At 42.0% G+C, this 22,030-nt stretch overlaps 1 protein-coding gene across 1 annotated transcript in view; it reads left to right on the top strand.

The window, feature by feature from the left end:
- The window catches only part of IARS1 (isoleucyl-tRNA synthetase 1), a 90,471-nt gene extending 69,832 nt beyond the window's left edge, over positions 1-20,639 (top strand). The window contains exons 31-34 of the mRNA XM_066368363.1: positions 4,499-4,624; positions 10,059-10,202; positions 10,811-10,963; positions 17,903-20,639. Coding sequence (XP_066224460.1) covers positions 4,499-4,624; positions 10,059-10,202; positions 10,811-10,963; positions 17,903-17,985 — 506 coding nt within the window. The 3' untranslated portion in view covers positions 17,986-20,639. The remainder of the gene's footprint in view (positions 1-4,498; positions 4,625-10,058; positions 10,203-10,810; positions 10,964-17,902) is intronic.
- The last annotated feature ends 1,391 nt before the right edge of the window (positions 20,640-22,030 follow it).

Genomic DNA, 22,030 nt, shown 5'->3' with positions numbered 1-22,030 from the left:
ACTGTTAGAATGGCTAGATGTAAGTCAGGCCAAAAAATCAAGAACCATATTATTTCACTTCTATGTGGATTATAAAACTGAAAGCAACAAATGAACAAACAAGAAAAACAAACTTGTGGACACAGAGGACAGTATGGTTGTTACTATAGTAATATGATTTTTTAAGATCCAAGCACGGACAGTTTTGTATACATTTTGGGTCCAAGCATTAGTTGGATTTTGTTTCCAAATTAATTGAATAAAATAGCTAAGAAAAAGAAAACAACTTTAATCAAATTCACAAAATAAATTTAAGTTTTATACTGTCAATGAGTACATGGAAAATTAAACTTAAAATGTAATAATACATTTACAGTCACTCAAATAAAAGACATGGGTTTAAATCTTTTAAAATACATATAATAGGACGTTTATGCTAAAAATTATAAAAGACTGATAAAAAAAAATCAAAGATCTCAGTAAATGGAGAAACATTCCATGTTCACAGATTGGAAAATTCATTACAGTAAATGTCAATATGTCAATTTTCCCTTAACTCAAATCCTATGAAATCTCAGCAATGTTTTTTATAGATATAGACAGGATTATCCTAGCAGTTATTTGAAAGGAGAAAAAGAATAAAATAGCAAAACAATTTGGAAAAAATAATATAGTAGGAGGAATCACCCTACCCAATTTCAAGACATATCTGAAGACTGGTGTGAGCATAGAATAGACCAGGGGTAGTCAACCTTTTTATACCTACTGCCCACTTTTGTATCTCTGTTAGTAGTCAGATTTTCTAACCACCCACCAGTTCCACAGTAATGGTGATTTATAAAGTAGGGAAGTAACTTTTATAAAATTTATAAAGCAGAGTTACAGCAAGTTAAAGTATATAATAATAATTACTTACCAAGTACTTTATGTCGGATTTTCGCTAAGTTTGGCAGAATAAATTTTTATAAAACAACTTACTATAGTTAAATCTTTTTATTTATACTTTGGTTGCTCCACTACCGCCCACCATGAAAGTGGGAACGCCCACTAGTGGGCAGTAGGGACCAGGTGGACTACCACTGGAATAGACAGATCAGTGTCACAGAGATAGATCTACAAATGTAACCAAATGCTTTTTGAGAAAGAAGCAAAAGCAATTCAATTGAGTTTTTTTATTATATGGTGCTAGAGCATTAGAGAGACAAAAGTAATCACTGACCTAAGTCTTACATTGTATACAAAAATTAGCTCAAAGTGGATCACAGACTTAAATGCAAAATATTAAACTGTCTAGGATTTAGGACGAGGCAGAGTTTTTTGTTTGTTTGTTTGTTTGATATTTTATAGGAACAGAGAGTCAGAGAGAGGGATACATAGGGACAGACAGGAATGGAGGGAGATGAGAAGCATCAATCATCAGTTTTTCGTTGCGACACCTTAGTTGTTCATTGATTGCTTTCTCATATGTGCCTTGACCGTGGGCCTTCAGCAGACCGAGTAACCCCTTGCTCGAGCCAGTGACCTTGGGTCCAAGCTGGTGAGCTTTTTGTTTTTTCTCAAGCCAGACGAGCCCGTGCTCAAGCTGGTGACCTCAGGGTCTCAAGCAAAAAACAAAACTTGCGATTATACCTGGAGGCTTGACATCCCAGCTCCAGCCACTTGATGTCAGCATTAACAAACCCTTCATTGCTGTCTTGAGAGACAAATGGAACCAATGCATGAAGTCTTCTGGGACAATTTGACAGCAGCAGGAAGAGTGAAGAAACCAACTATAGGAGAAGTTTGTACCTGAGTGAAAAGATCCTGTGATAATATCAAGATTGAGATCGTTGTCAAGTCATTTAAGAACTGTGGCATTTCAAATGCCATAGATGGAACTGAGGACAAGGCAATATATGAAGACAGTGATTTGTCATCAGATACAGTTGAGGACAAGCTAATGGAGGGGAGTTTTTTTGGTTTGTTTGTTTTTTACAGAGACAGATAGAGAGGGATAGACAGGGACAGACAGACAGACATGGAGAGAGATGAGAAGCATCGATTATCAGTTTTTTGTTGTGACACCTTAGTTGTTCGATTGCTTTCTCATATGTGCCTTGACCTTGGGCCTTCAGCAGACCGAGTAACCCCTTGCTCGAGCCAGCGACCTTGGATCCAAGCTGGTGAGCTTTTTTTTCTTTCTTTCTTTTCTTTTTTTTTTTTTTGCTCAAGCCAGATGAGCCCGTGCTCAAGCTGGCGACCTCGGGGTCTCGAACCTGGGTCCTTCCGCATCCCAATCCAATGCTCTATCCACTGCGCCACCGCCTGGTCAGGCTGAGGCAGAGTTTTAATAATCAACACCAAAAGCCCATTTACTTACTAAGGAGACTTTACAGATGACAGATAAGCGTGTGAAAATGATCAACATCATTAGGGAAATACAAATTAAAATGACAATGTGATATCACTACACATGTATTAAAAGTGACTGAAATTAAAAACCAGTAACAATACCAAATGGTGGTGAAAATGTAGAGAAATTGCATCTCTCGTGTGCTGCTGTTAGAAATGTGAGGTGAGACAGCCACCCTGGAAAACAGCAGTTTTTTTAAAAACTAAACACACGCTTTCCACTATGGTGCAGCAGTTGCACTCTTGAGTGTTAAGTCCAGAGAAATGAAAGTGTTTGTTTCCCAGAAAAACTACCCAGATGTTTTTTTATTTTTTTTTTATTTTTTTACAGAGACAGAGAGGGATAGACAGAGACAGACAGACAGGAACGGAGAGAGATGAGAAGCATCAATCATTAGTTTTTCATTGCACGTTGCAACAACTTAGTTGTTCATTGATTGCTTTCTCATATGTGCCCTTGACCGCGGGCCTTCAGCAGACCAAGTAACCCCTTGCTTAAGCCAGCGACCTTGGGTTCAAGCTGGTGAGATTTTGCTCAAACCAGATGAGCCCACGCTCAAGCTGGCGACCTCGAGGTCTCGAACCTGGGTCCTCTGCATCCCACTGACGCTCTATCCACTGCGCCACCGCCTGGTCAGGCCCCTGATGTTTTTATAATAACTACATTCATAATAAACTGGAAATGGCCCAGATGTTCTTCACAGGTGATGGTTGAACAAACTGGTTCCTTCACACCATGGAACTCAAATCAGCAAAAAAAGGAACAAATCATTGATTAACGCAACAACCTGGATAAATCTCTTTTGTTTTGTTTTGTTTTTTATTTTTTTAGTTTGCTCACTTTTTTAAACATTTATTTATTTATTTATTTATTTATTTATTTATTTATTTATTTATTTTAGAGAGGGGTAAAGGGGAGCGAGCAGGAAGCATCAACTCCCATATGTGCCTTGACCAGGCCAGCCCTAGGTTTCGAACTGGTGACCTCAGTGTTTCCAGGTCGACACTTTATCCACTGCGCTACCACAGGTCAGGCAACCTGGATAAATCTTTAGAGATTCACACTGAGTGGGAATAAAAAAGTCATTCGCAAATGGGTACCTACTGTACATATTCCATTTATATAACATTCTTGAGATGATAAAACTATAGAAATGTAAAATAGATGTTTGCTGTAGGTTAAGTAAGGAGTGGGGAATTAGGTGTAGATTTTAAAGCACAACTCATGGGATTGTTGTGGTGATCAAACTGTTCTGTGTCTTTACTGTATCCATGGCAGTACCCTGATTGTGATAATGTACCACAGGTTTTTGTTTTGTTTTTTGTTGTGTTTTTTTTGTATTTTTCTGAAGCTGGAAACAGGGAGAGATAGTCAGACAGACTCCCGCATGTGCCCAACCGGGATCCACCCGGCACGCCCACCAGGGGGCGTCGCTCTGTTGCGACCAGAGCCACTCTAGCGCCTGGGGCAGAGGCCAAGGAGCCATCCCCAGTGCCCGGGCCATCTTTGCTCCAGTGGAGCCTCGGCTGTGGGAGGGGAAGAGAGAGACAGAGAGGAAGGAGAGGGGGAGGGGTGGAGAAGCAGATGGGCGCTTCTCCTGTGTGCCCTGGCCGGGAATCAAACCCAGGACTTCTGCACGCCGGGCCAATGCTCTACCACTGAGCCAACCGGCCAGGGCTGCACCACAGTTTTATGTTAACTAAATTGGGCAAAGGGCCCAGGGTATGTCTATTATTATAGCTGCTTATGACTCTTTAATTATCTCAAATATTTAAGTAAGTCAATAAAGTAAATATCTGTAGCTAAATCTAAGGTATAGGATAAATCAATGTCAATGACCACTATTTTTAAATCAGATAGTATTTTTGACAAAACAGAGCCGTAGAGATTTATAAATGGTACAGAATGAAAAATGAGGGTCATAAAGACAAAAGTTTGAATCTAGGAAATGATTGCCTGATGGAGTTCCATCCCTGGAACAATTTACCCAGGACTGCCTGAGCACATACCAAGAAAGCAGGTAGTACGTGCTTAAAAAGAATGTTGAGCCTAGAACACCCTAATTCCTTTACTTTTTATTTAAATATATCTCTTTTTTTAGTTTTACTTTTATGTATGGCTTTTTAGGTGGAGTATTGCTGCTGGAAAATCCAAAAGGTGATAATAGGTTAGACCTTCTGAAGCTGAAGAGTGTTGTTACAAGCATTTTTGGTGTGAAAAATACAAAGCTGGCTGTCTTCCATGGTGAAACAGGTATGTACAGAGTTGAGATATATCCATGGCCTTTGACAGGGGGTGGGTCGGTGAGGATGTTCATTTGATTTCAGTTATGCTGCATAGCCTTTGCCTTTCTACTGACTCGGAGAGAAAGGCTGCTTTTCAGCAGTGCCTGCCTGGAATGTGTCTGTGTCTCCTTACTGTGCAGTGTGGCAGAAAGAACACTGTGCTTAGGAGATGAAAGCTCCTACTATCTCCCCTGTTAGCCTTGTGATATATTCTGGGCTTCAGAGACTTCCCCGGTAACTTTTAACTCCCCCCACACACACACGCACACGCACACACACACACGCACATATAAAAGTTCTCAGTTTATTAATCCTCTCATGAAAGATCTGCAGTCACCATTGATAAAGTCACAGAAGAATCCTTACTCCTCCTGTTGTCTAGTTGCCAGCTCATTGTTTATAGCACCAGCGTTGGCCTTTGCAGTCCCCCTGACTTTCTTCATTCTGTTCTTGTGTTCCTTTCTCTGTTTCTTGAGGTCTTTTATAGGCCATGTCTTGCAAGTCTGTGTTGGCACTCGTTTTTTGCCTAGTCCAAGGAATCATAAATCATGCCAAAACCGGTTGTGTTGCCACCACCAAAATGGGCTCTGAATCCAAACACAAAGATGACATCTGATGTGGTCTTCTACATGTTGGCTAGTGTTTCCCAAATTTCTGTCTTGGTTACTGTTGCCTTCCCAGGATGAAGGACGCCAGTGACTATTTGTTTCTGCTGAAGTAGTCAGTAGATTCTGAACTTCCTGGTTCTTATAGTTACTGTGTCATATGGCAGCGGCCAATCTTCAAGTAGCCAAGGAGAAAAAGGAGTTTTAACTTTCTTAAACATAGTGCCTGTGTCTTGCTAAATCCAGACTCTCAGTAAGAGAAGCCTAATAAAAAAATTTTAAGTGTTAAGTACATTCTCATTGTCATGGGTTAAAAGTGTGAGACACAACCCACCAAAAACAAAGATATGTTGAAGTCTTTATCCACAGTACCTCTGACCTTTAAAGGGCCATTGCAGATGTAATTAAGGCGAGGGAAGGTGGACCCTACTCCAATATGACCGATATCCTTCTTAGAAGACAGTGAAGATTCCGAGACACCATGTGATGACAGGCAGAGATTGAAATTACACAGTCATGAGCCAAGATACACCAAAGATTGCTAGGGGCTTCCAGAAGATAGGAAGAGGAAGGGAAGGACTCCCCTACAGGTGTCAGGTAGCACAGCCCTGCTGTCACCTGGATTTCAGGCTCCTGGCCTGCAGAGCTATGAGACAATGAGTTTCTGTTAAGCACCCTCGTTTATGACTGCTGCAGCACCTGTAGGAGACTAATTATTTTATGAATCTGAATGCTTATTTTCAGAAACTTTTAAATAGCCTAAAAGGAAATCTAAAGGGTCAATAAATAAAGGAACACCTGCTGAACCCCAGTAGTAAAGACCACAATGACACCAGATAGGCAAAAACTAGAAAAATTTCATAGCATTAAACGTCAAGGGTGCTGTGTGATAGGAACGCCTGTCAGTGCTGGATTGTACGTGGGTAGAACCAGCATGGAAAGCCTGTGCCGTCCTGTCAGTTAGGGGCTGAAGAAGGGAAGCAAGAATGATGTGAGAAAAACCAAAAAGCAGATGTCTGGATGAGGGCAGTTAGTGCAGAATCTGAGAAAGATGATCAGGATCCACCAAGGGGAGCTGATTAACATGTCATTGGGAGACTTGGGTTTCTATCTGAAGTCGCTGTAGGATGAGCAGTAGGGGCCAAGAAGGACAGACAGACGGGGACTCATCTGTCTAGCCACTCGAACACTCAGTCAGGACCTGTAGAAGCAGGTTTGCGAGCAAGTTGCCCCTGCGCCTGGCCCAGAAGTTGGAAGAGCACAGGAGTATGGGTTGCTCACTGTCCCCTATCACCCTGTGAATGGCAACCCCGTGAAAACTGAGTGGTGCCTGGACCCCACCCACACTGACCTTACCAGCGGCTGTAACTAAACTGCCTTCCAAATCCTGTGCACCTTTCTCTGGTTAACCTGAACCCAAAACAGGTCCATCAGAAAATTTGTTGGAAACTGTTTTGGCTTAGCTAAGGTAGCAGAGTAAAACCTCCAGTCTACCCCTTGTGATTCTGGCTCTTTACAACATTTCTAATCTTCAGGTAGGACCATCATAAATTAAAAATCATGTGTTCAGCTATCCCTCGTACAACTGAAAACATGCTAACCCTGTTACCCAAAACTGCGTAGAAGTCACCTTATCCATCTTTGAGTGATACTGATTTTCTCACTGGAATCACATTTCCCCTTTAATGGTCTTGACCTTTATGAACATATACCAAATTTTTTGCTCCATAAGACACACCTAGAAATTTAAGGAGGAAAATAAGAAAAAAAATATTCTGAACCAAATGATGTGTTGAAATATTTAATAAAATACCGTATTTTTTACTCCATAAGATGCACGGGCATTTTCCCCTCCACTTTTGGGAGGAAAAAGTGCGTCTTGTGGAGCAAAAAATATGGTAGTTAAATTCTATTAATATATTTTATGCTGTATATAGTAGGAGAGTGGAAAAAATCAGAATTGGTTAATATATACACAAATATATTCTTACCAAATAAGAAAGTCATAACTATTACCATCTCAGTTCTGTAGCTGATCCCGTGGTCAAAGCTTTCACGATCATGCACAGCATGGGGGTCTCTGATTTAGAGCAGGGGTAAGTAGACTTTGTCACAGAGGGAACATCATAAATATTTTAGAGTAGGGGTGATTACTGCCATTGAGATGCAAAAGCAGCCATAAGAGTGTTGTTTTGTTTTGTTTTTATGTAAAAAAAGAAAATGGGCAAAGCTGTGTTTTATTACAACTTTTATAAACAAGCAAGCAGCCAGGACCATAGTCTGCGAGTCCTTGTCTACAATATAAAGGGCATCTTGAAAGATAGTATCCCAACCGTGCCCGTTGTTGCCACCCAGTGGCCCTGAGACTGAGTCTTTAAAAGGCCATTCCATTGTTGTTCTAGACTAGCTGCTTCATGATGATGGGGAACACAGTATTGCCAGATAATTCTCTGAACAAAGACACATCCTTCTATAGCTGTGAATGAGATGTTCCCTAAGTCCATGGATGATGGGTCAGACAGGAGCATTGCAGACGACAAAGACTAACCCGTACTCCAGACAAATGTCTGCTCCAGTAAGAACAGAGCACTGCCTTTTCCATGATAGAAGTGACCCGTAACAGTCTGCCATCCAGTATCCTCCTCATGGCCATGGCAATGTGATTTGGGGAGCTTAATCATGGCCCTACTGTTGATAGGTGGAATACACTATACCAGTTAGCAAAATCAGCTTTCAGAGTGACAGTCCTGTTGCTGAGCCCATGTGTAACCCCCACCCAGCCAGGACGGCCCCTTTGTCCATCAGTCTTTTGGGCACAGACAGGAGAGGCTGACTTCTGCAAGACAGATGACACTGTCCACCTGATTTTTAGGATCCTCTTTAACAGTCTGCCCATTTGAAGCAGTTTGGCCGCATACCTTTGCCCAGACTTCCTTGTCACCAGTTTTTCAGTTCTTTTCTTTCCGTGTCCCTGGTCATTCCCAGTCAGTCAAACCATTAACCACTGCCCATGGGCCAGTGTGGATTCATTCCTCTGGCCATCTCACCTGAGTGTGATAAACAAGCAGCCTCCCTGAATGAAGTGCCCGTTGGGCGGGTTCCTGTGCACGCTGCTGTTCAGGGCCACCCGGGTCAGTGGATTCCTGTGCACGCTGCTGTTCGGGGCCGCCCGGGTCAGCGGGTTCCTGTGCACGCTGCTGTTCAGGGCCGCCCGGGTCAGCGGGCTCCTGTCCATGCTGCCGTTCGGGGCCACCCGGGTCGGCGGGTTCCTGTGCACGCTGCCGTTCGGGGCCGCCCGGGTCAGCGGGTTCCTGTGCACGCTGCCGTTCGGGGCCGCCCGGGTAGGCGGGTTCCTGTGCACGCTGCTGTTCGGGGCCGCCCGGGTCAGCGGGTTCCTGTGCACGCTGCTGTTCGGGGCCGCCCGGGTCAGCGGGTTCCTGTGCACGCTGCTGTTCGGGGCCGCCCGGGTCAGCGGGTTCCTGTGCACGCTGCTGTTCGGGGCCGCCCGGGTCAGCGGGTTCCTGTGCACGCTGCCGTTCGGGGCCGCCCGGGTCGGCGGGTTCCTGTGCACGCTGCCGTTGGGGGCCGCCCGGGTCGGCGGGTTCCTGTGCACGCTGCCGTTCGGGGCCACCCGGGTCAGCGGGTTCCTGTGCACGCTGCTGTTCAGGGCCACCCGGGTCGGCGGGTTCCTGTGCACGCTGCTGTTCAGGGCCACCCGGGTCGGCGGGTTCCTGTGCACGCTGCTGTTCAGGGCCACCCAGGTCAGTGAGTATGTAGGACTGTCGTCATCCACATGAAGTAGTGCAGCATATTATGCAGAGCCATCCACACAGCAGACCTGAATGCTTCTTTTTCTGCTGCCTGGTGAGTTCTCAGGAAGCTATAGGTGTGGTTTAAATGAGGAGAACACGTGGCCCCCGGCTGGTCATAGGTGTCCACCACTAGGTGTAACAGCGCTCTTGTTCCTTGAGAGTCTTACCACCTGTTTTCATATATTACTGCTTCCACTCCCTGTCCCCAGTCACAGCCACCGCCAGTGTTCACCTGTGCTGACATCACTAAGCAATGTTTAATTTTATATAAATAAAATTATACTACATGTATTCTGTGTGTCTTGCTGTTTTCTACATATGTTTCTGAATCAAATAACTTCTGCCTATAATTATCATTTTTATATGTAAGGCTCTTTTCGTGGTGAAGCCTGGGATTCTGTTATAGGGAGAGCCCTAATACATAGTAGACTCTTGAACAATGTGGGTTTTATGCACACTGCCCCCCTGACCCCACCACTCCGGTCAGAAATCTAAGTATATCCTATCTTAGCACTTCACAGTCATGGATTCAAGCAGCCATAGATGGAAGACAGTATTTTCCATCTGCAATTGGGAATGAGAAAATACTGCTTTCGAGCCTTTGATGCAAAACCTGTCAATACAAAGGGCCAACTGTATTTACTGAAAAATTCCGCATATGAGATGACCCCCACAGTTCAGACCCATCTTGTTCAAGTCAGCTGTACAGGGAAAACTAAAGACAGTTTGCCTATACTTTAGGTTGTAAGTATTATATCATTTATTTATTACTGATACCATTTTCAATTAATTGCATCTTATGAAAGTCTGATTTTACAGAAAAGGTGATGTTCTTTGATAAACAAGTAGAAAGTATCACTATAAAGATATATATGTGTGATCATTTAATAATTAAGAAAAAAGAGAATGACTTTTTTTTGTCTGCTCTGAATTGTCTACCCCTGAAAGAATGATATCTTGTTACTTTTTTTGTTGTTATTTTTAGAAATACAAAACCAAACCGACCTACTGAGTCTTAGTGGGAAAACCCTGTGTGTGACTGCAGGATCGGCTCCCTCTCTGATTGACAGTCCTGGTACTCTTCTCTGTCAGTATATCAACCTCCAGCTCCTGAACACAAGCCCACAAGGTGGGAGCCTCCCCAGCTGTGAACACCCTCAGCGTGTGGGTGGTGGGGCGGTGGGCAGTAAGGTTCCTCCTACCTCTCTGACTTTTGTGGATTCTTCAGATGGGCTTTACTATACTAATTTATCGATTCCCACCCTGCTTTAGGGAGGACACACAGGTTTTGTTTCCTTTGGTATGTTTATGTAGAAACACCCTCTCCCATCTGAGATGGTAAGAAAATGGGATAAATTGGTTAGGTAAAGGTTAAAGCTAAATGAAGCATAAATGTTTAAATGCCAAAACATTTTAATTTAGCCTTATATTTTTTTCTTGGAAAATGTCTTGAAAATTTTTTTCCAGTTACTTTGATGTTCACATTATACACTTTTGTTACTGAAGCCCTCTGGGTCTTCACTGGACTGAGTATCTCTTTCCCACGCTGCAGGGCTTTTTCTCCCGCCCCGTGCCCACTCTCTGCGATGTGCTGAAGACTTTCTGCGAGCGGTGTAGCTGTCCCACTCGGGTCCTTGTACTCACCACTCATTTTCTTCAGCAGCCACCACCTCCATTAGGGATCCAATAGCTAGTGTGAACCCTCAGGATTTAATCCTGTTTGGTTTTTTCCTACAGAGTGTTTAATGGGAACAGTGGGAACTCTCCTGCTTGAAAACCCGTTTGGGCAGAATGGACTCACCTACAAAGGTCTTCTGTATGAAGCAGCAAGGGTGTTCGGCCTTCGCAGCAGGAAGCTGAAGCTGTTTCTGAATGAGACTCAAATGGATGGTGAGAAGATTGTAGAACATGCTAAATTTTTATTTTTCTTTTGTTGAAAGTAGATTTGATACCAGTAACCAATTGGAGATTACATGTGAGCTTTACTGGTAGTGGTGCATTGGATAGAGCATCGACCTGGTACGCTGAGGTCCCAGATTCAAAACCCCAAGGTCGCTGACTTGAAGCCCAAGGTCACTGGCTTGAGCAAGGGGTCATGGGCTTGGCTGGAGCCCCCCACTCAAGGCACATATGAGAAGCAATCAATGAACAACTAAAGTGCTGCAACTATGAGTTGATGCTTCTCTCTCTCTTCCTTTCTCTCTCTCCCTCTCTTATTCCCCCTCTCTCCAAAAAAAAGGAGGGAAAAGAATATATGTGATATTATATCTTTTTTTATCTTCAGAAACTTGTCATAATTTAAAAAAATAATATTTAAAAATGATTGCCTTTTTTAATCTATTTATTTATTTATTTATTTATTTATTTCTGAAGCTGGAAACGGGGGGGGGGGGGGGGGAGTCAGACAGACTCCCGCATGCGCCCGACCGGGATCCACCCGGCACACCCACCAGGGGGCGACGCTCTGCCCACCAGGGGGCGATGCTCTGCCCCTCCGGGGTGTCGCTCTGTTGCGACCAGAGCCACTCTAGCGCCTGGGGCAGAGGCCAAGGAGCCATCCCCAGTGCCCGGGCCATCTTTGCTCCAATGGAGCCTCGGCTGCGGGAGGGGAAGAGAGAGACAGAGAGGAAGGAGAGGGGGAGGGGTGGAGAAGCAGATGGGCGCTTCTCCTGTGTGCCCTGGCCGGGGATTGAACCTGGGACTTCTGCACGCCAGGCCGATGCTCTACCACTGAGCCAACCGGCCAGGGCCTCCTTTTTTAATCTAAAAATTATATTGATATGTTATTAAAAATATGGGGTGAGGCAAAGGTAGGTTTAAAGTTGTGAATACGTGAAACAGTTGATCGTCCTGTGTAATTATTTTCTTAATTATTGTATTATTTTCCATGCAAACAATTGTAAACTTTCTTTTGCCCCACCCTGTACATGCTTCTAGAAATATTAACATATTTGCTGATTCTAAAATATTCTCTTTCCCAAGAATCAAAATGATCACAGTATTGTAAAATAACAGTGTGAAGGAACTTTTAACTGATGTTGTTCCTCCTCTATAGCTTATGAAGAGGGCTTACATGCATTTTCTCAATGAGTTGGGTAAGAGTGAAGAGCAGGTCATCAGTGAACACATTCCCCACGTGGTAATTCACAAAACAGACTTGGGATGATGGCCTGGGCAATACACAGGCCAGCTGTCTGCAGGGCCATCTCTCTCTCACACCCCCCCTTACACTGTCCACTTCTGTGAGGCCAGTTTCAATGGCTGTTGTGACTTCTCTGCTGGCGTCTTAGCCCTCCCTTCTGAATTCTGGTCTGTGACCCCTTACATGTCAGGCGTCATTTCCCTGAACAGCTTCCAGTAGGATCTGGTTTGTTTTTGTTTTTTGTTTAATAGTCATTCTTGTCATCTCAACTCAAAACCTTTTAACCTGATATTTATTGGACTTTCCGAGTCAGAATTTGTGTTGTGTCTTCTAGCCCTGGTGGAAAACTGCCAGGCATTATTTTTTCACTTTTTTTTTTTTAAGTGAGAAGGTAAGAGGCTGGGAGGCAGAGAAACAGACTCTTGCATGCACCCCGACCAGGATCTACCCGGCAAGCCCCCTACCAGGCCATACTCTGTCCATCTGGGCCACTGCTCTGTTGCCTAGCAACTGAGTTATTTTAGCGCCTGAGGCAAGGCCATGGAGCCATCCTCAGTGCCCAAGGCCAACTTGCTTGAACCAATCAAGCCATAGCTGTGGGAGAAAAAGAGAGAGAAAAGGCAGAAAGGGAGGGGTGGAGAAGCAGATGATTGCTTCTCCTGTGTACCCTGACCAGGAATTGAACCCAGGACATCCACATACCGGGCTGACACTCTACTGCTGAGCCAACCAGCCAGCAGTAACTTTTTTTTTTTGACAGAGAGAGAGAGAGAGAGAGAGAGAGAGAGAGAGAGAGAGAGATAGGGACAGACGGACAGGAAGGGAGAGAGATGAGAAGCATCCATTTTTCGTTGTGGCCTCTTAGTTGTTCATTGATGCTTTCTCATATGTGCCTTGATCCGGGGGGGGGGGGGGCTACAGCAGAGAGAGTGACCCCTTGCTCAAACCAGTGACCTCGGGGTTTCAAACCTGGGTCCTCCATGTCCCAGTCTGACGCTTTATCAACTGTGCCACCTCCTGGTCAGGCCCTATTATTTCGTCTTACCTTTGATTTTTCTGCAGATTGAATATGATATGCCTAACTTAGGTTTAGATTTTTTTAGGATAAGGCATTCTTCATTTCTTTTACACTATTTTGATTTCTAAAATTTCCTTTTAATTCTTTCTTAGTTTCTGTGACTCTGCTTACATTGCCCATCTATTCCTGCATGGTGTGCACTCTTTCCATTACAGTCCTAGTATATTAATCCCAGTTATTTTAAACTCTGAGTCTAACAATTGCAAAATCTCTGCCATGTCTGAGCCTGGGCCTGATGCTTGCTTTGTTTCTTCCTGTGGGTTGGATATTTGGGGGGGGGGGGGGGGTTGTTTGTTTGTTTGTTTTTGCCTTGGGTTTTTTGTTGATAGCTCACTCAACATGATGTTTTGGGAAAATAGAACTGGGGTAAATGGAGTTTTGGTCTTTCAGCTATTCAGCTATAATACCCTGTTATCATACCAGAGGCTCATAATGTCCTGGCAAGATGTGGAAGGAGGGGAAGTGGAAGGTCTTCTGTGGTTTTATGATTAGGTCTCAGTCTTTAGTGAGCATGTGACTCTGGGCTGTGACCTTCACAGGTATTCTCAACTTTTTTTCTCTTTAGGTGAGAAAGGAAGGCTATAAAGGGTTAGAATTGGATATTTTCTTCCCCCTGGGTCAATTAGACTCTGTCTAAAAAAATATTTATTAAATGTGATTACTCACAAATAAGGACTTCTACCATTTTACAGGGATTTTTTTCTGAAAGTCTTACACCTTTTTGTCCCTCATTTTTTTCATTCAACACCTTTTGTGTTCAGTTGATTTTTATAGTTTACTGTTTTGATTCTCTTCTGACTTCCTTTTGTGTATGTTTTCAGATATTTTCCATGGGAAGTACATTTAACATTGTATAATAATATAGTATTAACCATAGGAATTCCAATTAACATTGTAATTTAAAACCTAGTATGAATTTAAACCAATTTAATAGTTTGCCAAAATTCTGCTCCTGTTCAGCTTTGCCCCATTCATAGTCTTGTCAGAAAACACACTATGTATCAATATAAATGTAATTTTAATTAAGTGTTATATATTTGTCTCCTAATCATGTAGAAAACAGAAAGTGTTACAAACCAAAGTGCAATAACCGTCCAACTATGAGTCACTGTCTAGCGCCCTTGCATTTCAACTGGAAGGATTCCCTTTACCGTTATGGCGGCACATTTATTAGTAATGAATTCCCTCAGCTTTTCTTTATTGGGAAATGTTTTAATTGCGCCTTAATTTTGAAGAATAGTTTTGCGAGAGCCTGACCTGTGGTGGCGCAGTGGATAAAGCATCGACCTGGAAATGCTGAGGTCGCTGGTTCGAAACCCTGGGCTTGCCTGGTCAAGGCACATATGGGAGTTGATGCTTCCAGCTCCTCCCCCCTTCTCTCTCTCTGTCTCTCTCTCTCCCTCTCTCTCTCCTCTCTAAAAGTGAATAAATAAAATTTTTAAAAAAATTAAAAAAAAGTTAAAAAAAAAAAGAATAGTTTTGCGAGATAGAGATTTGTGTGTTGATAGTTTTTCAGCACTTTAGATACGCTGTCCCCCTGCCTTCTGGCTTCCATGGTTTCTGATTAGTAACTGACTGTTAATCTTATGAGTACCCCTACTGTGTTGCTTCTCTTTTGCTGCTTTCAAGATTTGGCAATTATTTTGTCAAATGTTCTTGCCACCTTTTCTTCTTCTGAAACTTCCATAATGTGTACGTTGGTCCATTTGACAGGATAATTTCAAATGTCCTCTTTTCAAGATCACTGATTATTCTGCCTGCTCAAATATGCTGGTTAGCCCCTCTTGTGAATTTATCTCTGGTGTTGTACTTCTCAACTCCAGAATCTTTATCTGGGTTTTGTTTTGTTTTGTTTTGTTTTGTTTTAAGCAAGAGAGACAGGAAGGGAGAGAGATGAGAAGCATCAGCTCATAGTTGCGGCCCTTCAGTTGTTCATTGATTGCTTCTCACATGTGCATTGACGGTGGCTTCCAGCACAGCCAGCAACCTCTTTCGCAAGACAATGGCCATAGGATCATGTCTGTGATCCCATGCTCAAGCCGGTGACCCTGCGCTCAAGCCGGTGACCTTGGGGTTTTGAACCTGGGTCCTCAGCATCCCAGGCTGGTGATGCTGTATCCACCTTATCCCCACCTAGTCAGGCTATCTGATTTCTTTTTATAATTTCTCTTTAATTTGTTAATAAGTTGTTTTCTTGAATTCTTTAATTCTTTGTGGTTTCCATGGTTTGTGGTGTTCTATTTAAGAGAGTTACTTTAGAAGTGTTTGTAAATTCAAGTATTTGTACTTCCTAAAGGTAAGATTCTGTTAATTTTCTCTGAATGGGTCATAACTTTCTTGTTCCTTTGTATGCCTTGTGAGGTTTTGTTGTTGCTAGAAATTGATACTGTATTGTGATCACTTTGGAGATCAGGTTCTCCCCACCCCAGGGTTTGCTGTTTCTGAGTTTTAAATTGTTCTTTTATGACTTGGCCAAACTTTGTGTGTGCGAAGACTGTATTCCTTGTGTGTAGTTGCTAAAGCCTCTGTTTTTAGTTTGTATTCATCTTTTATTTAACAGAGATCATTTTGACCACCAGGAGCTAAAAGCGTAAAAACAAAGTCTCCGCCTGTCCCGGTCTTTGGGGACCGACTGCTGCTGGGCCCAGCTGTTCACAGCTCTGCCTCAGCCTCACCTTCTGTTTGCGCTGAGCTGGAGGAGCAGCCGGATTAGTCCAAAAAAGCCTTTATTTTTTTTTTTTCGAAATTAAAAGCTTGGGTCTTCTCATGTCTTTTCTGTCTATACATTCTAGCATGGGCAGGCGAGTTGCTTTCTAAAATTACCCAGGCGACATGGGCAATTTTTATTTTTTATTTATTTATTTTTTGACATGGGCAATTTTTAATGCCCCAACTATCCAGAGAAACTCTCTCCTGCTTTCTTTCCCAGGCCTTAAGCATCATAACCGTTGCCCCACACAGCTGTGGGCTGTTTGCCTTACAATGTTTTTAAGCAATACCTTCTGCTCAAAGTGAGTTCCAGGTTAGGCAAAACGGAGACAAGCACCTTATGTAAGTTCTTCAGATAGCCCCCGGTCAGGGTTGAGCAAACACAGTATTTTTGCTGTGTCCCTCCTAGAAACAGGTGCCAGGGTCCCACACTGGGAGCATGGGCTGCTGTCTTCAAGCCCACCGCCAAGCTGAGGGCGCTTGACGCACAAGGAGGTACATCTGGCCTCATTTTGTCTTTCATTAAATATTTGTATTTTTTCAAATTGGAAGGATCAGGAAATGCTTACAGTTTTGAAAACTCACTGAGGCCTTCTTGCTTATTCTACTACATTCTAAATATCATCTCTTGATCCTGGAGCTATACATTAAGGAGGCAGCTTTGGGATTATTTTCACATTTAGGGTCTCTGCTAGGACAAGAGCCATCTTTGGAGAAAGTTGATCCTTTCCTTTGAATTCAGATCTGGCTAGAAGCCAGAACTTTTGAGGTTTTTCTCTTGTCACTTTTTTTTTTTTAGTTTTTATGTATTAAATGTTAATCAGTCACATTTGTATTATATGATACTTTGGCTACTCAATGTATTAGCTTTGGCTGTATTGGCTCCTGTATTCTTTGACATAAGCCCTTTAGTTTTTGAAAAGTTCTTGTTTTCTAGCAGTAACATGTCCTAGACTTACCATGTACTCTTCCTTCCCCAGATCTGGAAACAGCTGTTCTTGTTATAGGAAATTAATATTTAGAAACTACAAATCTGGGCTGCTGGCGTGGCTTTGCTCCTAGGCCTTTCTGTAGACATAGGAAATACCTATGGAGTGGTGTGGGGGGAAGGGTTATTGGGAACAGTTTTGGGCAATACCCAGAGTTAGTTAGGTTGAGGGCCTAGGTTCATAAATTCAACCAAGAATTGAACCTTGACTGTAAGAATTAGGATCCAACTACAAACTCAGAGGGAGTGGTTCAGATAAGACTACTGTCACTTCTTCACCAACTGCTATTTTAAAGGGTTTCACAAAACCACTCTCAGGTTTGATCATTTGCTGGCAGGTTTCACAAAACTCACTGGACTCTCCTGCATCATGACTACTTTTATTGTAGGGAAAGGCTAAAATCTAGAACCAGGCAAAGGAATAGAGGTTCAGGGCCAAATAGGAGAGGAATCCAAACACGGAACTTCAGTTGTCCTGTCCCCAAGGAGTCATGGACAGAGTTGTCTCCTCCTGGCCCCGGTGCGTGTCCTCGTGTGCAGTGTCTTACCACCCAGAGAAGCTCATGAGCCGTACGGAGTTGGCACTGAGGCTTTAGTAGATAGGCATGACTGCCTCATTCCCCACAGGATTGAGCTTACTTTCACCCTGAGTCATATGATTGGTCCTTTGGTGTGGCCAAAGTCATCTTCTTACCATGATTGTCAGGTTGATCAAGGGCCTACCACGAATTACAAAGCACACTGCTATCACTGAGGAAACTCTGTGGGTTAGAGGTTCCCCAGGAGCCGGGACAAAGATCAGGCCTCTCTTAGGGTGAGGCCAAACATATTGCTACTCTGACAGTTAACATTTTTAAAATATTCAGAATAGATAGAAAATTAATTTTTTTTTTTACTTTTTTTCCATTCTAGAAATTACAGAAGAAACCCCTATGAAGACTTTGAACACAAAGACTGTGTATGTTTCTGTATTTCCAACAACGGCTGACTTCTAACAATCTGTTATCAGTGTGGTTCAGTCAACCTTTCCTTGGTGTGTGTCTGTCCGTACACACACAGACACACAGGTGCATGTATAATATGCTGCTTTTGGTCTAAATATGAAGAGGGATTGATTCATCAAGTGTATTGAGACTTCACAGCAATGTTCACATTTAACCTTAAACACCTGTGCAGTCAGGTTGGGATGAAGGTTATATTATTACCTCAGCTCTAGAGTTTATTTCTATACTTGAATTCTTAAGTATAGAAGGTAGATATGATCAAAATGTCATAATATATATCATCCTGTGGTCTTTTAAAACTTATTTCAGACCTTTAAGGAAAGGATAATTACCTAGACTTCTCTGGGTAATTTGATGGAATATTTTGTTCCATTAAAGCAAAAATAAATAAACAAGCTTTCTCTCAGATAATAAATGTATGAGAAGTAATTCATTCTTGCCTAGTTTAATGAAACTTGAAATTTATCATCTTCAAAGAGCACAAAAAACTTAACAGTGACTTCTGTGTTAAGATAGTAGACTCATCATTTAATTTTACTTCTTCCCCAAATCCTGTGTCACAGAAGCAGAGGCCAAGACAAAAATTAGATGTTCATGAGCTACTGGGGGAAACATGCAGGAAGGAGTAAGGGGAGAGGGAGCAAGCATAGGTAGAAGGAACCTTCAGACGACGTTTAGGAATGACACCTGTGAAACGTTAGAAGAAAAGAAGGAAAATTGGTTCTAAAAAGCCAAGACTTGCCTGACCTGTGGTGGTGCAGTGGATAAAGCGTCAACCTGGAATGCTGACATCTCCGGTTCAAAACCCTGGGCTTGCCTGGTCAGGGCACATATGGGAGTTGATGCTTCCTGCTCCTCCCCCTTCTTTCTCTCTCTCTCTCTCTCTCTCTCTCTCTCTCTCCTCTCTAAAATGAATAAAATAAAATCTTTTAAAAAAAAATAAATAAAATAAAAAAGCCAAGACTTCAGTGCAGCTCTCAGAAAATCTTGATCAGGCCAATCAAGAGTTTACAGGCAAGGATTCCAAAAATAATGAGTCCAGAGTTGGGTAGAAATGAGCTATCTCTGTTTCCCTGCATTGCTCTTCAGTGTCTCAGAGCAGCCCAGGCTGGGTGTGGTTTCCGCACAGGCCCCCGTGGATCTGAAAGTGTAGTACCTGAGGGCTGTCAACCAGCTCTGCTCCTTGCATCTGATTCTTCTGAAGGGAGATCTGCATGGTGTGTTTCTGGCTGCTATAGTAACTGTATTCAAATTCACACCCACAAAGTTGGAAAAAACAAAACAAGTGTTCATGAGAATATGAAGACATTGAAACCTTGGACACTGTTGGTGGGAATATAAATGTTGCATTCATGTGAGAAACACTATGCAAGTTCCTCAAAAAATTAAAAATAGTGCGCAGTGGATAAAGCGTCGACCTGGAAATGCTGAGGTTGCCGGTTTGAAACCCTGGGCTTGCCTGGTCAAGGCACATATGGATTTGATGCTTCCTGCTCCTCCCCCCTTCTCTCTCTCTCTCTCTCTCTCTCTCTCTCTCTCTTCTAAACTTAATAAATAAAATTTTAAAAAAATTAAAAATAGAGCTGCCATATGACCCAGCAATCCCATTTTGGGTATAGACACCCCAAAATAAAGCAGGGTTTTCAAGAGATACTTGCTCACCCAGGCTCATTCATTACAGTATCATACAAGAGTTGGAACAAATGTGGAATATACATATTTGAATATTATTCAGTCTTTGAAAGAAGGATGGCCCTTGAGGATATTAAGCTGTAAAGTGAAATACACCAGTTACAAAATGACAAATGCTGTATAATTCTACTTGTGGAATTGTAGAGTAGTCAGACTCATTGAAACAAAACAACAGTGGTTGTAAGGAGCTGTAGTTAGGCAGAAATGGGGGGTTGTTAAAATGGAATAGTTTGAGTTTGCAAGAGAAAAAAGTTCTAGAGTCATTTGCACAAAAAATATATAGTTAACTACTAATCTGTATCTTTAAAAACGGTTAAGTGGTAAATTGTATGTATTTTTTACCACAAGTTTTAAATTTCTTTTTATTGTCAAAGGGACAGTAGCCAACTTGAAAGAGCAATTTGAACAACAAAAATAGTATTTTATTAAAATCCAAAATATGGTCGTGTTCTCCCCACCTCTACCGTATCTGCAGTTTTGATTTTTATGGCCTCAGCTACAGTCAACTGCAGTTCAAAAATATTAAATGGAAATTTTCCGAAACAGTGAAATCTTGCCATCTGTACCACCAGGTGTGGTCATAGAGGGTACTGTGCTAAGTGAAATAAGTTAGGCAAAGACAGACAAATGCCATATGATTTCACTTACATGAGGATTCTAAACTAAACAGACTCAGATACAGAATATTTTGATGCTTGCCATTAGGAAGGGAGTTAGGATGGACATAAAAAGTATGGGATTAAGTATAAATTTGTGGTTATAGAATAGTCATGGGGATTTAAAGTACAGCATAGGGAATATAGTCTAATGTAATAACTATGTTGCCAAATATGGGTACCAATTGGGGTGATCATAAGTTATATGAATGTTTAATCACTATGTTGTACACTCAAAATGAATGTAATACTGTGTGTCTACTGTAATTGAAAAATAAAAGTTATTTGAAAAACATGTTTTAAATTGCACACAATTCTGAATAGGATGATGAAATCTTGAGCCATTCCCGTCTGTCTTTCCCAGTATGTGAATCATACATGTGGTTCAGAATACCCATGCTGTAGGTGCTACTTGCTCAGTAGAGTCCAGAAAAAAGGGATACAATATTATTTAAGTGTAAAAAGAAAAGACAGTGAACTGCAAATTCCCTATACTTCAATAATTAAGTGTAACAGACATTTTCAGACAATAGAAACTAAAATAATTTGTCACTAGAAGACCTACCATTAAATATTGGCTAGAGGAAGTTTCGGAAATGAAAAAAACCCTTTTAACGTAATGAAGAAAGAGCAACAGGCCTGACCTGTGGTGGCACAGTGGGATAAAGCGTTGACCTGGAACACTGAGGTTGCCGGTTCGAAACCTTGGGCTTGCCTGGTCAAGGCACATATGGGAGTTGACGCTTCCTGCTCCTCCCCTTTCTCTCTCTCTCTGTCCCCTCTCTCTAAAAATCAATAAAATATTTTTTTAAAAAAACAAGAAAGGGCCTGACCTGTGGTGGTGCAGTGGATAAAACGACCTAGAAATGCTGAGGTCGCCGGTTCGAAACCCTGGGTTTGCCTGTTCAAGGCACATATGGGAGTTGATGCTTCCAGCTCCTCCCCCCTGTCTCTCTCTCCTTTCTGTCTCTCTCTGTCTCTCTGTCTCTCCTCTCTAAAATGAATAAATAAAAATTTAAAAAAATTTAAAAAAAAAACAAGAGCAACAAGAAAAATACAGGAACATACAATAAACTATTCTTTCCATAAGTTTTATAAGTCACAGTTAATAATTGAAATAAATGAGAATATCATCTGGTACTTCATGATATTGAAAAGTGTGGACCTAAATGAAAGGTAAGGTTTTACTAATTTCATTCAAAATGTTAGAATGTCACTGCTGGTGGAAATGTAAACTGGAACAGCCACTATGGTGGTTCCTCAATAAATTAAGAATAGAATTATATGCCCCAGCAATCCCTTTACTGGCTATCTACCCCGAAAACCTTAAAAACATTGATATGCAAAGACACATGCACTTCCATGTACCTCACAGCGTTAATCATGATGGTCAAGACATGGAAATAACCAAAGTGTCCCTTGATAGAGGATTGAGTAAAAAAGATGTACATATATATAAATATACACAATGGAAGACTACTCAGCCATAAGAAGTGATGACATCGTGCCATTTACAACAACATAGATGGATCTTGAGAATAATATACTAAGTGAAATAAGTAAATCAGAAAAAGCTAAGAACTATATGATTTCATACATAGGTGGGGTATAAAATTCACTGACAGACAAAAGTGAAGTGGTTACCAGGGGGAGAGGAATAAAGACACAAATATACGGTGATGGAAAAT

Source organism: Saccopteryx leptura, chromosome 2, assembly GCF_036850995.1.
Source record: "Saccopteryx leptura isolate mSacLep1 chromosome 2, mSacLep1_pri_phased_curated, whole genome shotgun sequence".
Classification (NCBI taxonomy): Eukaryota; Metazoa; Chordata; class Mammalia; order Chiroptera; family Emballonuridae; genus Saccopteryx; species Saccopteryx leptura.
The sequence above is the reverse complement of the archived record's forward strand: the minus strand, read 5'-3'. Positions and strand labels throughout refer to the sequence as shown.